The sequence below is a fragment of the Suricata suricatta genome, chromosome 12, assembly GCF_006229205.1.
Source record: "Suricata suricatta isolate VVHF042 chromosome 12, meerkat_22Aug2017_6uvM2_HiC, whole genome shotgun sequence".
In the NCBI taxonomy this organism is placed as follows: domain Eukaryota; kingdom Metazoa; phylum Chordata; class Mammalia; order Carnivora; family Herpestidae; genus Suricata; species Suricata suricatta.
The window spans coordinates 18,994,021-19,007,754 of record NC_043711.1 but is presented as its reverse complement, the minus strand read 5'-3'; the positions used below and the strand labels follow the sequence as shown (position 1 = coordinate 19,007,754).

Below are 13,734 nucleotides of genomic sequence, written 5' to 3'. Positions count from 1 at the left end.
ATTTTTTTTTTCCATCACAGTACTGACATTCAGCTTGGCAAATTGCAATTAGTGATCTGCCCGCCTCCTGCTCCAAGTTCCCATGCCAACCGACCCGGGCACACACAATGGCACAGGCCCAGCCCCCCAGCCACAGGCCTCAAGATGGATGTGGGGCAGGGGGCTGGGGTGGCGGCTCAAGCTCTTCTGACCCAGACACCTGGCCCTGAGTGGCACTGGGGAATATAAATGAGGTAGCAGGTCCAGGGCCAGACACAATCTCCTAGGTGCTATGGCTTCTGGGGTCCTCCTTTAGAGGCTGGGGGGCTGGTATCACCCCACTCCTATCTTGCCCTATGAGCTGTGCTTAAGTATGTATTTAAATACATGGTGTATTTAAATCTCTGTGGTAACCCTCCTAGGAGCCCTCCCTGGCACGGCCTTGTTCTGTGTCTGGTGGGCTGAGGAAGTTGAAATGCCTTTCCAGAAGCATTAGTGCAGAGACCCTTTGTCACAGCAGAGAACACCTTTGGAAGTGTGGAGAACGTCTCTCTGGCTGGCTCTTGTCAAGGACTTTGCTCACCTGATCTGGTACTGCCTGAAGGAAGGGTCACAGGTTAGAACCTGGGCCAAGCCTCTCCCCAGTCATCATTCCCGTTCATGTGTGTGGGCCGAGAATACTGGGTTGTGCGGCCACCTGTCCATCCTGTCCACTCACAAGCATCCCTGTGCAACACCCTTCACCACCTGCTCTCATATGTCCTTCTCATACCCATGAAGTGGCCCTATATTATTCCCAGTTTCCGGAGGAAGAAACAGAGACACAGACGGGGTTAATATGAGTCCACAGTAGCCCCAGTGTGAAGGAGACCTGCTCAGACGGGTGGCTCAGGTGAAAGACTCATGAGGCTGCCGGGCACCCAGAAAGGGGTGGGCCAGTCTGAGCCGGACCTGTGGGTGGGCAGTTCATGCAGGGTGTGTACCTATGAGCTTCATACAGCATCTGTTTGCCTGGGTGCTGGAAAGGAGAGGGTGGTCCCTGCCGCAGTTCTCCATATCCACTTCTCAGATGAGGCCTACGGGAGGGCCAGGGAGGGGGGCGGGCAGGGATCTGCCCCCAGCTATAGAAGGACTTGGTAGTGACAGGAGTTCCCTCCCCTTCCTCAGGCCCCACCCATCCTTGGGGACAGGAGGCTCTGAGATGCAGCAGCCCCCACGTGGCTCACTCATGTCCCCCTCTTCCCTGGTGTCCAGAGTCCCCATGTTCAGAGCAGCAACATCAAGGGCTGGCTCTTCACAGTGAAAAATAGTCTCCCTGCAGGCTTCTTGGAGCTGCTGGACTCCCTCGGTGCATTTAAACTACAATCTGCTCTCCTCTCCGGCTGTCCAACAGTACGTGAGGAGAACCTGGGCCACCAGGTCTAGGCTTCAAAAGGAATCAGAGGCTCACTCTGCTTCCTAGCCTCTCTTTCTCCTCTAGTGCAAATTGGGTTCTGAAAGAGTGGCTGCTACTGGTCATGCCCCAGGCCACTCGGCGCTGAGCTGTCCCAGCACTGCGAGGGGCGGGTGCCCTCCTGACACCTTTCTCCTCTCTGCACACAGGATGCAGCACTGGGCCCGGCGCCTGGAGCAAGAGATCGATGGTGTGATGCGGATTTTTGGGGGCGTCCAGCAGCTCCGTGAGGTAAGCCTGGTGCCTTTTGCTTTCTGCTCAGAGACCCTTTTCCAAGTGGGAATGGGAAAAGGGCTTCAGAAATAAGGAGTGAGGAAGGTTTGGCATGGTGGGACACTGCTGGGCCCATGGGGGCACATAGGGAAACAACTATAAAGCAATGACTCCTCCAAGTCATGGCCTGCTCTTCCCGGTACTGAGCAGTATCCAGTGAGCTCCGATGTCGGGGTGTTGGGCTTTTGGGTTTTTAAGTGGGCGAGGTCTGTGTTTGAGGCAGCACCTGAGGCAGGAAGCCAGGCCCTGGAGGGTGCAGGATGCGGTTGTGCACAGAGGCTGAGGACTGTCCATGCAATGAGTGGGGTGGTCAGGGCGAACAACAGTGGAAAGTGATGCTAGCTGCTCAAGGCGCTGTAACAGGCGATGGGTTGAAAGCTTGTGCTTGGCAAGTTGAGGGATCAGGGCAGAAGGGGTGATTGATTAGGCGCAAGCGATCACATTCATCCTCGGAGATTATGTTAATGTTTGAAATAGTGATGTGAAGAGCAGGCCATCCGTCACCCCCAGAAGGCTGCAAAATGTGTCGCTGTCAGGTTCCTGAGCCGTCGCTCTTTATGTGGAGACGCAGAGGCTCGAAGAGCTGAGCTCTTGGAGTGCTTGGGGGGGGACTCCCAGGGACCTGTGGGACTTTGGGAGCTCACTGCTGGAGGCTTGGGCCAGGATACCTGACCAGAACCGAGCAAGGGATTAACAGGCTTCTCCTGCCGATGGTTGTCCCAGGACCAGGGGTAGTTGAGCCAAGAATCCAGGTCTTGGCCCGGTGATTAGATATGCCACTGTTTGTCATCCCTCTTGGTCAGGATTGGGATCAGCAGGTGTAACCTCTCTGGGGAAGCTACCGTGGGTTTTTGTCCTTGGTCCTTTCCCCTTACTTGGCTCATAGCAGGTACTCTGGAAATAGGGGTGGCAGTGAGTATGTTGATACTGACTGTGGATGTAGGACCTCTGGCACAGATGGGCCCATCGGGGGTGGCTAACAAGGTGGTAGCATGACAGGGAGAGGGAGTCCAGGTCTGAAAATCTCAGCCCCTCAATTTTCTGGGTGTCGTCCCCTTAGTGGCCCTACCTCTCTGAACTTCCCAGCCCTGATTGCTGGGCTTGAATTGCAGTAACTCTCATCCCACTCTTCCTGTGAACTCTCAGTGACTCAGCCGTACTTGGAGGCCAGCAGAGCTTTCCAGACAAGGCGCTGTAGGAAAAACTGTTCCGGAACAGAAGTCAATTTATGCTCAGGAATAGCACCCGGCACTAACTAGGTTCTAAGTGGGCACTGCCAAGTGTAGCCATGTAGGTTAATGAAGAAATGATAGTTCCCTGTAATGTGTGTAAAGTACCTTTCCAAGTTATGTATTGTAACCTAAGATGTACCCCACATAAGGAGTTAACTATACATCTCCAGTCAAGAATCTTCTATGCTTTGAATTCTTAGTGTGAGGACATTGTTTATTTTATAGTCATGAGCAACTCAGACCCTGAAAGTTTGCCAGTGAGGAAATAATGCACACATTTTATGCATGAGATTTAGTTCTGTCTAAACCATTGAGCTCCCTGGCTGGTGAGAACCAGAGATTGAAGCCTAGCTCAGCACCCCTACTGTGTGCTCCTGGGCGAGTCCTGGACCCTCTCTGATCCTCATTCTTGTTCCACAGCGTAGCTGGAAGGTCTGGCCGGAGGATGAGGTGGTGAGAATAGCAGTGGATAGGCTGACATAGAACCACCCCCTTCTCTAGAAATTTGAATTTCCCTTATTAAACATTTTCACTCCTAGGACGTATTGGTCATTGCCTTTCTGATGGGAGTTGCGTGATTCCAGACACTTTCATCAGGGAGCACATCTTGCCCCACCCCCACCTGGCGAGCCATAACCAGAGTCATGCAGCCATCTGTGGCAGACCTGAGGCCTGGGCTGTGACTCCTGACTCCTGTCCCCGGGTGCTGCTCCCCTCTGGTTGTACCTCTTGGAAGGGTGGGCAGGATGAGCCTGGGGAAGTAGGGAGCTGGGCTGGAGCCGGGGCCATGCTTGGGATTGCTGTGGCCAGCCTGGCTGCAGGCGGAGAAGTGCTGACCTGGCATTCCTGGCTGGTTCCTCCTGGCATCCCTCTGCCTACCGACGGCTGCCAGCTCTCCAGCGGCTCTCTGTCCTGCTCCAGTTTTTTCTCAACGCTACCTCAGCCTCTTACTTCCCTCTGACAGCTCTGGGGCTGCTTCTTGGCACCGGACACTCTGGAGAGGTGGACAGCAGGGAAGCAGGTGAAGATTCTAGAGGAAAAGGACAATCCCATGGGAGTGGGAGGCAGCCAGCTTCCCACCCCCTACAACCCGCCCCAAATCTGACTGAGTCACCATGGCTCTCCTTCGAATGCATATGAGGGCCTGTGTGCCCATCCCATGCGCAGCTCTGACAGGTCAGGAGCATGCTGGCAGCAGAGCCCTGACCCAACTGCAGACACTCCTGGGGATCCTGGCACCAGCTCTGCCAAACTGACAGCCTCCTTCCCTAGTGGCCTCCCCAGGCATCCCTGAGCTGATTCCATGCTACCCACAAACACCCTACAGCTGGGGTGTCCTGGCATCTGGGCCCCCTTGGCCTTCTTCCCCTGCATGACTGCCCTCTCCCCCCTACCCCCACCCCAGTCCTAGAGGCTGTCCCATTCCCAGAAACTGGGTACTGCAAGAGCTGGCAGCTGCAAGAGTCCGGAAACTGCAGACAGTGGCATTTAGGAGCATTTTCCTTGACTTGGCACTTTCTTCCTTCTGACCTCACCACAACCTCATGTGGGCATGGCTAGGTGCAGACTGGGGCCCGTTTACAGGTTAGAAACCATGGCATACCCAGTTGGGATGTGGGGGCTGTCTGCGAAGACCCCATCATGTTTCCTGACCTAAGCCCAGGCCCAGGTCACAGTGGGAGGTCCTGCTGTGGCCTGGTGCTCCCCTGTCATCCCCACCCCCATCCTTAGCCAGACATTCCTAAGGCATGCCTTCCCCCTAGGTACCCAAGCCCCACCTCCCCCCAAGCCTTAGATTCCTGTTGTGAACTCTACTGTGGACTCTACTGTACTCTGCCCCCTCCAGAGCCCCTGGAGGCTGATCAAGGTCTCCCAAGTTCCTATTCTGCCCTCCTCCATCAGCACCATATTGTCCCTATCCTTTGGGGAGTGGGGACGGGGAAGAGCAGAGAGCATATGCTTGGGCTCTGAACTCATTTACATAATGAGGCTGATCGGGATGAATAATTCATCAGGTGCCTGGGGGTACATGGGGGAGGATGTGGAGATGGTTGGTCTCCCTACCCTGAAGCCCAGGTCACTCTGATGGGTACACCCAGGAACCTGCTCACTTCTGACTGGGTGTCCAGGTAGAAGGGGAACAACTCTGGGGACCTTGTGGGCAAGCAAAGCTGGAGAGATTATAGTCAGACATAAGGAAGAATCAGTGGCTTATCAGGTGCGTCATCCTGAGATGGGTTTCTGACCTCTGTGAGGCACCTTCCTTGGAGAGTTTCTAAAGAAGGAAGTAAAGGGGCGCCTGGGTGGCTCAGTCGGTTGGGCATCCGGCTTCGGCTCAGGTCATGATCTCATGGTTTGTGGGTTCGAGCCCCACATTGGGCTCTGTGCTGACAGCTAGCTCAGAGCCTGGAGCCTGCTTCAGATTCTGTATCTCCCTCTCTCTCTGACCCTCCCCCGCTCACACTGTCTCTCTCTGTCTCTCAAAAAAAAAAAAAATCATTAAAAAAATTTTTTTAAACAAAGAAAGAAGGAAGTAAGAAGATCCTCTCTCTGGGGCTAGGGAAGGCTTCCTGACCAGAGCTGGGCTGGGAACAGAGACCTGGGATGACCATGTCTGAGTCCACCGGCCATCCTCTGAGAAGTGTCAAGTCAAGCCTAGACCTATGGGGGCCTTTCTCAATCCACATCAACCCCTCTTGCCTCGCCTCCTGATTGGGACAGGAATGGCTTCGAGCCCTGTCAACCTCCCTGGCTGCTGCATTCCATGATGGCCTCTGCCTAGCTGCGTGCTGCTGATTACTCCTGTGGTCCTTTCATATACCTGGGGAAACCAAGGTCCTGAGTGACTGTCCACACACTAGCCAGTCCCATCCTGGAGCCCTGACAGGCCAATCTTAAGAATTAGTGGGGATGGGGAGAAGAAGTAGAGGTGCAGGCCTGGGGCACCTCCCTGAGGCAGCCCCTCCCCTTAGCCATGGATCTATATCCACAGAGACTAGGACCCTAGGACTCAGATCCCTAACCCCAAATCTCCTGCTCCCTTCCCCACTGCTGTCCTTCTCTGGACAGTCATGGTGATTCAGACTGATGGCATCCATGTGTCCTCACTTCTCTAAGTAGCCAGGAATGGCATTTCTGAACCGGTGATGGTACCACAGTCCTAGCCCATCTTATCTGTCCCTGGCCATCGCTGCACCCCGTCTGCTCAGTGCTCCCTGGAAATGTGTAATTCGTATTTGCAGAATGCCACATCTGGAGCTGGCTCCTGGCAAGGACCACATCAAGGGCCCCTTTCCTGAGGGGCTCAGCAAAGTGGAAACAGGGCCCCTTCTTAGGTGCATTTGAGACGCACCTCCTGCTATTTCTCCAACTCTTCCAGTGGTGCCACCAATTTCTGAAACTCATGCATACTCACATACTGGTTTGGGGATGCTGGCCAAGGCTGTTTGGCCTCCACTGGGGAGGGTCCTCTCTGGGCATCTGGACATTCAGGTGGGGTTAGCAGTGTCCAAAAAGCCTGGGAAGCTCAGAGCCCTAGAGGGAGCTGGGGCAAAAGAGAAAGAAGGAAGCTGGGGTAGGGGGAGGTGCCAGGGAACAGAACAGCCCCTGGAGCAGGGTCAGGAAAGGGGGGCTCAAGTGATTGTGACCCCCAGACCCCATAGTTGGTCCTTCTGTCAGCGCACTGTGGTTCCCATGTGCCCTGAGAGGCAGGCCTGCAGCTCCTTAGTCAGGCAGATCCTCCAACCCCAACCCCTTCCCTCACCTTGGGAATGAGTGTAGGTCGGAGTCAGGTAAGGGGTGGTGAGGGAGCCCCACCCAGGCCCATCATAGCCTCTCCTCAAGGTTTCCAGAAGCTCTTGCTTCTCAGGAAGCCACTACCCATCCTCCAGCCACTTTCCAGTGAGGCCCAATGGAGCCCTTCTTTCTCCTGGTGAAGATGATCAGGATGTGGGGTGCGTCCGGGTGGAGGGGGGGCACGAATGTGAAATATGCCACTGGGTAGGGATTGCTGCCGCTCGCCTCCCTAAAACCCACATATATTATTCTTTAATGGAAAGTTAATTGTCTTATTATTCCCTCCATATGGTCCTCTTGCTCGGCACCCAGCGGGGATGCATGGGGCTGAGGAGGGGCTCCTGGGAGGGCGTCTGAAACATGGTGAGGCTGCCACTTGAGCATAATTGGATACACAGAGGCAGATGCATGGAAGCCTGGCCGAAGCCTGCCTGGACCCCATCTCTATCCCCCCAGCGCAGGCTCCCCACTTCTTTTCCTTCCAGGCCTGCCCTGAGGAAGGTCTGGGATGCTCTGCTGAGCACTGTGGGGAGATAGGGAGCCTATGTATCCTTCTGCCTGCCCCCTCCCCCCACCCACTCCTTTGTCGCCTACAGGAGAAAATTCCATTTTTGAAGCTTTTCAAAAGCTGTTTCATCTGTGGCAGGAACTCCTGCCTGAGGGCCAGCTGACTGGCTTGGGTCTCTGGCACCCCTTCCACATACTCTCCCATCAGAGAAGGGGTGCAGGGAGCTCAGTGTGGGGGAAGGACTGCCCTGAGACACTTTGCCCAGGGGCCCTGGCTTACATTGGCCATCCCTTCCATGAGCACCTGCTGCTAGAGCCTCCCCCACCCCAAGGGCTCCTCCAGGGCTGCTAAGGCGAGGCCAGTACCCTTCTCAGCCCCTATCTCTTCCCGGGCTCCTCCTCTTCCTACTCCCCACAGAGCGTGAGGATGTTAGGTCAGAAAGGCCTCACAGCAGGTGGAGGATGCCGTGACAGGAAGGCCCCCAGAAGGACATGAGTGGGTGGTTGCCTCCATGGCCAATTCAGAGCCTCTTGCTCCTGGAGTCTTGCAGGGGGGTGGGGGGAGTAGATGGAGCAGGGAGCCCTGCTAGGAGGCTTCTGGAGTTCTGGCATAACCTCAGTGAGGAGCTGCTGCCTAGGTGCCTGTGGAGGTCATGGGTGTGGTGGGGACAGGTCCATGGGAGACGCCTCTCTGGGTGGGATCAGCAGACCCATGGCTGGTGCTTCAGGCATGGGACAGTGACCATCAACTTCCAACTTGTGTCAAGAGGTCACCGTGGGGCCACATCCAAGGTCAGTTCCAGAGGATAGGGATTGGCTCAGATATGGAGAAGAGAGTCATGCATTCTTAAGGTGAGGCCTCCATGAGGCCCCGCAGCTGGTAAGTGGCAGAACTGGAACTTGAACCTGGAACCTGTGCCACGGGCAGCAGCCCCATGGTGGGTGGTGGTGGAAAGAGTGGAGGGGGAAGGAATGACGGGGCTGGGTCTTCCCACACTGAGGGACCCGGGGCCTTTTTCCTGCCCCTCTAAATCTTGCTTCCCCCATTCATGAAATAGGGATCTGAGCCCCTCTGTTCTCATGGGGAATAAGAGGATCTTAAGGGATCAGGGACAAAGAAAGGCTGCAGACAGAGTCCTGCAAATGTGGGGGTACCTTTATGCCCCTCCCCTATCTATCAGTTGCTTCTGCTTCCAGGAATTGGTCACAGCTTGGGGAAGCTCAGATGCCCAAGGTGTCCCCTTTGCTTGTCTCAGCCCAGGAATTTGGAAATCCGTTTTTCTCTTCCCTGCTGTGAGTCTGTTCTAGCTGCTGTAACAATACCATAGACAGGTGGCTTATAAGCAACGAATTTATTTCTAATGGTTCTAGGGACTGGGACGTCCAATATCAAGGTGTCAACAGATTTGGTGTGTGGTGAAGGCCCACTTCATGGTTCATAGACAGCTGTCTTCTTGCCGTGTCCTCACATGGTGGAAGGGTGAAAGATCTCTCTAAGGTCCATAATAAGGACACTAATCCCATTTGCAAGGGCTCTGCCCTCATGACCTAATCTCCTCCCATAGAGCCCACCTCCAGATACCATCATGTTGGGATTAGGTTGCAACATACGAATTTTGGGGCAACACAAATACTCAGTCTCTAGCACTGGCTGACCATGACATCTTTTGGGAACCTTACAGGGAGAGGCACAAAAGCGACCAGGGCTTAAAGAAACAGGGCCTCTGGGCCAAGGAAAGGTGAGGTTTCCTAGGCCAGAAACCTAGGGAGGCAGCTGCAGAGACATCCCTAGGGAGGCAGCCGGCAGAAGTGAAGGAAAGGCCCGCTACACACTAGAAGAGACCTGTGTGTTAGTTTCTAAAGTCAATCAGCCAGTTGGCGGCTTGTCTCCAGGCCTGGTGTACTGGGCATGGGGCTTGGCTGGCGATAGAGAAGAGGTGTAGGAAACCACTAATCTCTGGGCCGGCCCCAGGTACTGGCACTGGGAATAGGTTAGTGGGTCAGAAAATGGTGTGGCCAAGGCCAGGGCTAAGGATCATGGATTCTTGATCCTCAGCTCCAAGGATGTGTGGAAAATTCTCTGACTGGGTTCCCTCAGTTTATTTTTATTTTTTTATTTTTTAAACTTAACTATTGGGGTGCCTGGGTGGCTTAGTCGGTTAAGCCTCCGACTTCAGCTCAGGTCAGATCTCACGTTTGTGGGTTCGAGCCCCGCATCAGGCTCTGTGCTGACAGTAGCTCAGAGCCTGGAGCCTGCTTCTGGTTCTGTGTTTCCTTCTCTCTCTCTGCCCCTCCCCCTCTCATGCTCTGTCTCTCTTTGTATCAAAATAAATAAAACATTAAAAAAAAACTTAACTATTTAAGTCATCTCTACAGCCAGCATGGAGCTCGAACCCACAACTCCAGTTGCATGCTCCTCCAGCTGAGCCAGCCAGGCCTGACGTCCCTCAGTTTAAAGAAGAAACGATCTCAGAGGCATGGTCAGAGCCTCACCAGGCACACAGAGCACCTTCTCTGGAAGTGTTGGTTGAGAACCTATGGCTTTGCTGCACACTCCTTTCCTGAAGTGGATGCCCCGCTATCCTTCCATCTTTGGTGTCTAAGATGTTTGTCTGCTAGACTTTCCTAATGCAAGACACCCTCACTCCCTCCTCACCCCACCCCCACCCCCACCACACACAGTAAGATAGTCCTGGTGAATACGCTGGTTCTCCCCTGGGGTCCCCAGACATGCTGGCCTTGTAGCCAGGACAGCGGGGGTGGGGGTCAGCTCCGATGGGGGCCCAATCTTTGCAGGTTGTTGAGAAGAGACCAGGGTCTGCTCTCCTCCCCGCAAGCCTCTGCAGCCACCTCTGGAAAGCAATGGGGCTGCATGTCCAGAGCCAGGAGCCAGTCTGGATGATCAAGGGTGGGAGATGGGGGATGGGCGTAGGAGGGCCGAATGAGTTTCCGTGCTTGGCCCCTGGGGATGGCTGACCCAATCTGCATTCCTCCCTGCTCCTCTACCCCCATGCATTGTTGGATCGGTGGCAGCCACGGGGACACTTGCCTGAGATTTGTGGAGCCCCAAGCATTTGGCAGAGGCAGAGAAGTAATTGGTTCTGACAAACCACAGCCGGCCCCAGGGGCAGCATGAGCAGCATTTACCACGACCACACAGGAGACTCAGGCTCAGCCTGGCCTCCTTCCACCTTCTCTGAGCATGGCTCTCCTCCCCTTGTGAGCAAAGATCTAGAGTTTGGAGAAGGTTACAGAGCCTTAAACCTCCTGTCTTTCACACACTTCTCTCCTGGCCCTGGGACCTGGTGGCTCTGCAGGGCGGTTGGCTGGCTACTTGTGTGTGGGCGCGGAGGCAGGGGGTAGATCCTGGACAGACTGCTCAGCCTCCTCCTTTTCCATCCTTGGGTTCTCATGAATCAGGGAACCCCAAGGCTTGAGCATTCTGGGGTCAGGGTGTGTGGCCAGGGGCTGGGCTGGGCCCCACCTAAGAGTATGTACAGTGTGGGTGGAGAAGCAGGCTGCACACACACAGGGTGCACATATACACACATGCTTGCAGTGTCCAGATATGCATCTCTGAGCCCATAGGCTGGTATGGAGTAGGTGTTAACTAGTAACTGTTCAATGGATAAACAAAGTGGCAGGCATCCGAGGACTGAGATGGGGAAGTCCAGGGCTCTGACTGTCCAATAGGACTATGGGAACTGTCTAGCCCCACATGGGGAAACAGACCCTGTATCAAGGTAGACCTTCAGTGCCAGATGCCCCTGGAGAGATAGGCTGGCGTGGGTCTGCCAGGCTTGGTCTCCCTATGTGAGGAAATAGAGGGTGTGGGGGCTGTGAAAAAGGGCCCAAGAGAAGAGCCAGCTGTAAGGTGTGTTGGCACCCAGATGTCAGGCTGGGGTGGAAGATGATGGGCTGTTCCCAGAATGACTTCAAGGCCTGGCTAAGGTGTGTGATCTGGGCAGGGGGAACAGAGAGCCTTTGGGCTGCCCTGCCATCCCTGTGCCTGCCCTGTTCCCACTCAACATCCCTGCTTCTCTCTCTAGTCCACTTGCCACTCTCCTCACTTATCCCCATCCCCTCCGAGTCTCACCCCAGTTTTAAACCCAACGCACAGCTCCCTCCCCCAGATAGCCCTCCAGGTCGGGGCTGAGACCAGTGGTGTCTGGTGTCCCTACTCCCTTCTGCTTTTGCATTCTTTGGGTACACAGAGAAGACAGGAGCTGCCAGGAGACTCTGGTAGGCATCATATGGGGTAGGGAGATCATGACCAGAAGGCAGAGTCATGCCCAGAATCCACCTGCACAGGGCAGTCAGACCTAGAAGGCAAGCAGCCCCCTGTGATTCTTGGTCCCTTGACTCTCTGGGAGATACCTCTCTGACCTATAGAGGTTTGTGTAAGGTGGAGTGTGACTGACCACGTGTGGGAGAGGACAGGAGCATGATGCTGTGTGTGGGATGTGAGCATGTGTGCACACGGAAGAGAACCCAGGAACCTGTGTGTGTGCTGCATGTGGGGGCGCGAGTAGGCATGCGTGAGCATGTGCTCAGGAAAGCATGTGTGCTTCATGGGGGGTGTGACCAGCTAAGTGTGCACACACACGCGTGTGTATGTGGTTGAGCTCTGTGTGGAGGTGGGAGCAGGCATGCTTACAGAGCAGGGTGGGCCTGCGAAGAAGCTGGTGCCAGGAGCTCTGTGTCACCCAAGCAGCTGAGAACTACTTAACTGGTTAATTAGTGAAGCTGAGAAATCTCAGCTGTGGGTGAGGAGCTCACATTCATGCACACACGCCATGTTCCCATGCATGGGACACCTCCCCCCAAGCTACTCTGTCTGCTGCTGTCCTCAGCAGCCCTGCAGGGGCGACAGGGTGCCAGTTGGCTGTGGATCTGTGACCCCACTCCCATGTGGGTTTGCATCCTGGAATGGATGTTGAACCAGGTGGTCCCACTTTGGAGAGCACAGGCCTGTGCAGGCAGTCCTCATCGTCCCCAGTCCAGTGCTCAGAGAGGCTGGGCAGTGAGGCCACCAGGACATTGTTCTCATTTCACAGATGAGATGAGAGAGCTGTGGCTGTTAAGGGGCATGTGCAGGAGCCTCCTTCCCAGGTCCTGGGCATCCTGGTGAGGGAGAGTAGCCCTTCCTGCCCCGGGCCGAAGTGTTACTTTCTGGAGGTGGCCAAACATTGGGTGTCTGCGGGCTTAGAGCAGAGCGCGAGTTTCCTGCAGCCCAGGACAGACCTCTAACACTTACACCCACCAGGTGCCTTGTCACCAGCCAGCTTCCTGCCTATGCCCTGCAGGCAGACCCTGGGCCTGATCCCCCCTCCCCCAGGAGCCTGCTGAACACCTCCCCTCTCCTGTCCCCCCATGCACACCAGCTCCCACAACCCCATGTATCTCCTCTTGTGCGTGATGGTGGCTCCCCCTGTTCTGAATGCTCCACTCAAGTGCAGCTCCTGTGGCACTAATGCAGTTTGTTGGGCTTGGCCCTGAGGCCCAGAGTCTCCTGGATGCCAATTCCCCACTTTCGTGCTGCCCCCCAAACTCCCGGGCCCCGCTGCTGCCTGCCTCATCTTCGCACAGGAAGACCCGGAAGCTGGGTCAAGTGGCAGCCACTTGCCTCTTGATCAGGTGTTGAGGAAGGAGCCTTCATTATGCTCCATCTACAGGCACAGAATAAATTGGTGTGCAGTGAATTTATTCTTTTTAAAGAGGGACTTTCACACTGGGGAAAACTTTTTAAAAGAACATTTATATAAAAAGCAATTACCATGCCAGTAATTTTTATGTATTCTCCCCCTTCCATCTCTGCCTTTGTGTTTGAACGTGACCGCCTCCTGGGCAGCTGCAGCCTAGCTCTCTGGCCTCCGCTACAGCTTCCCGCCTGCTGGAGTACCTCCTCCTCCGGGAAGGCTCCGGATGCAGGGCCCAGGCCCAGCAGGGGTTCAGACTCCAGAGCACGGCTGGGTGGATTTATGTTCAAAACTCGGGTGCTTTGGAAATTTCCTCTTGCATGCATCTCTGTCCCAAGGTTGGTCCATTTCCAGGGCTGGGGCAGCCCTTTCCTCTTGGCAGCACAGAGCACTTAAAGGTACCTGCTCCCCAGCAGCCTCATGGCCAGTCCATAATGGGGGAGGTGGTGATGTGGGAACAGGTATTTTCCCTCCCGAGGAGCCACTAACGGGCACCCTGCTTCCCCAGCCATTATTGCTCTCACACTTGATGCATTATGTAAATTGTCTCCGTTGCTAAGTGGTAGAGGAGCTGCTCAGGGGGAACGGAGGTCTGGTGCCTTCTGGGGGGAAGGCAGGAGACTGGCCCTGAAAACTCACTGCTCCACATCAATGGGGGTCTGGTAGCCTCCCAGCTCAGACTAGGGCCCCCAGGGCTTGCACACTGTCTCCACCTCAGATCACAGCTTTGTGAGGGCTGTGCCTGCACCCACAGCAGATTGGGGCTCCCAGGAGGTCCGAGAGCTCTCTCATTGGA

General features: G+C 55.2%; 1 protein-coding gene across 11 annotated transcripts in view; it reads left to right on the top strand.

Annotated features, from left to right (window-relative positions):
* Positions 1-13,734, top strand: part of CACNA2D2 (calcium voltage-gated channel auxiliary subunit alpha2delta 2) — a 139,253-nt gene that overhangs the window by 24,346 nt on the left and 101,173 nt on the right. For all 11 annotated transcript variants that reach the window (XM_029918573.1, XM_029918575.1, XM_029918570.1 and 8 more), the window contains exon 2: positions 1,582-1,663. In XM_029918573.1, the coding sequence (XP_029774433.1) occupies positions 1,583-1,663 (81 nt within the window). In that variant the 5' untranslated portion in view covers position 1,582. The remainder of the gene's footprint in view (positions 1-1,581; positions 1,664-13,734) is intronic.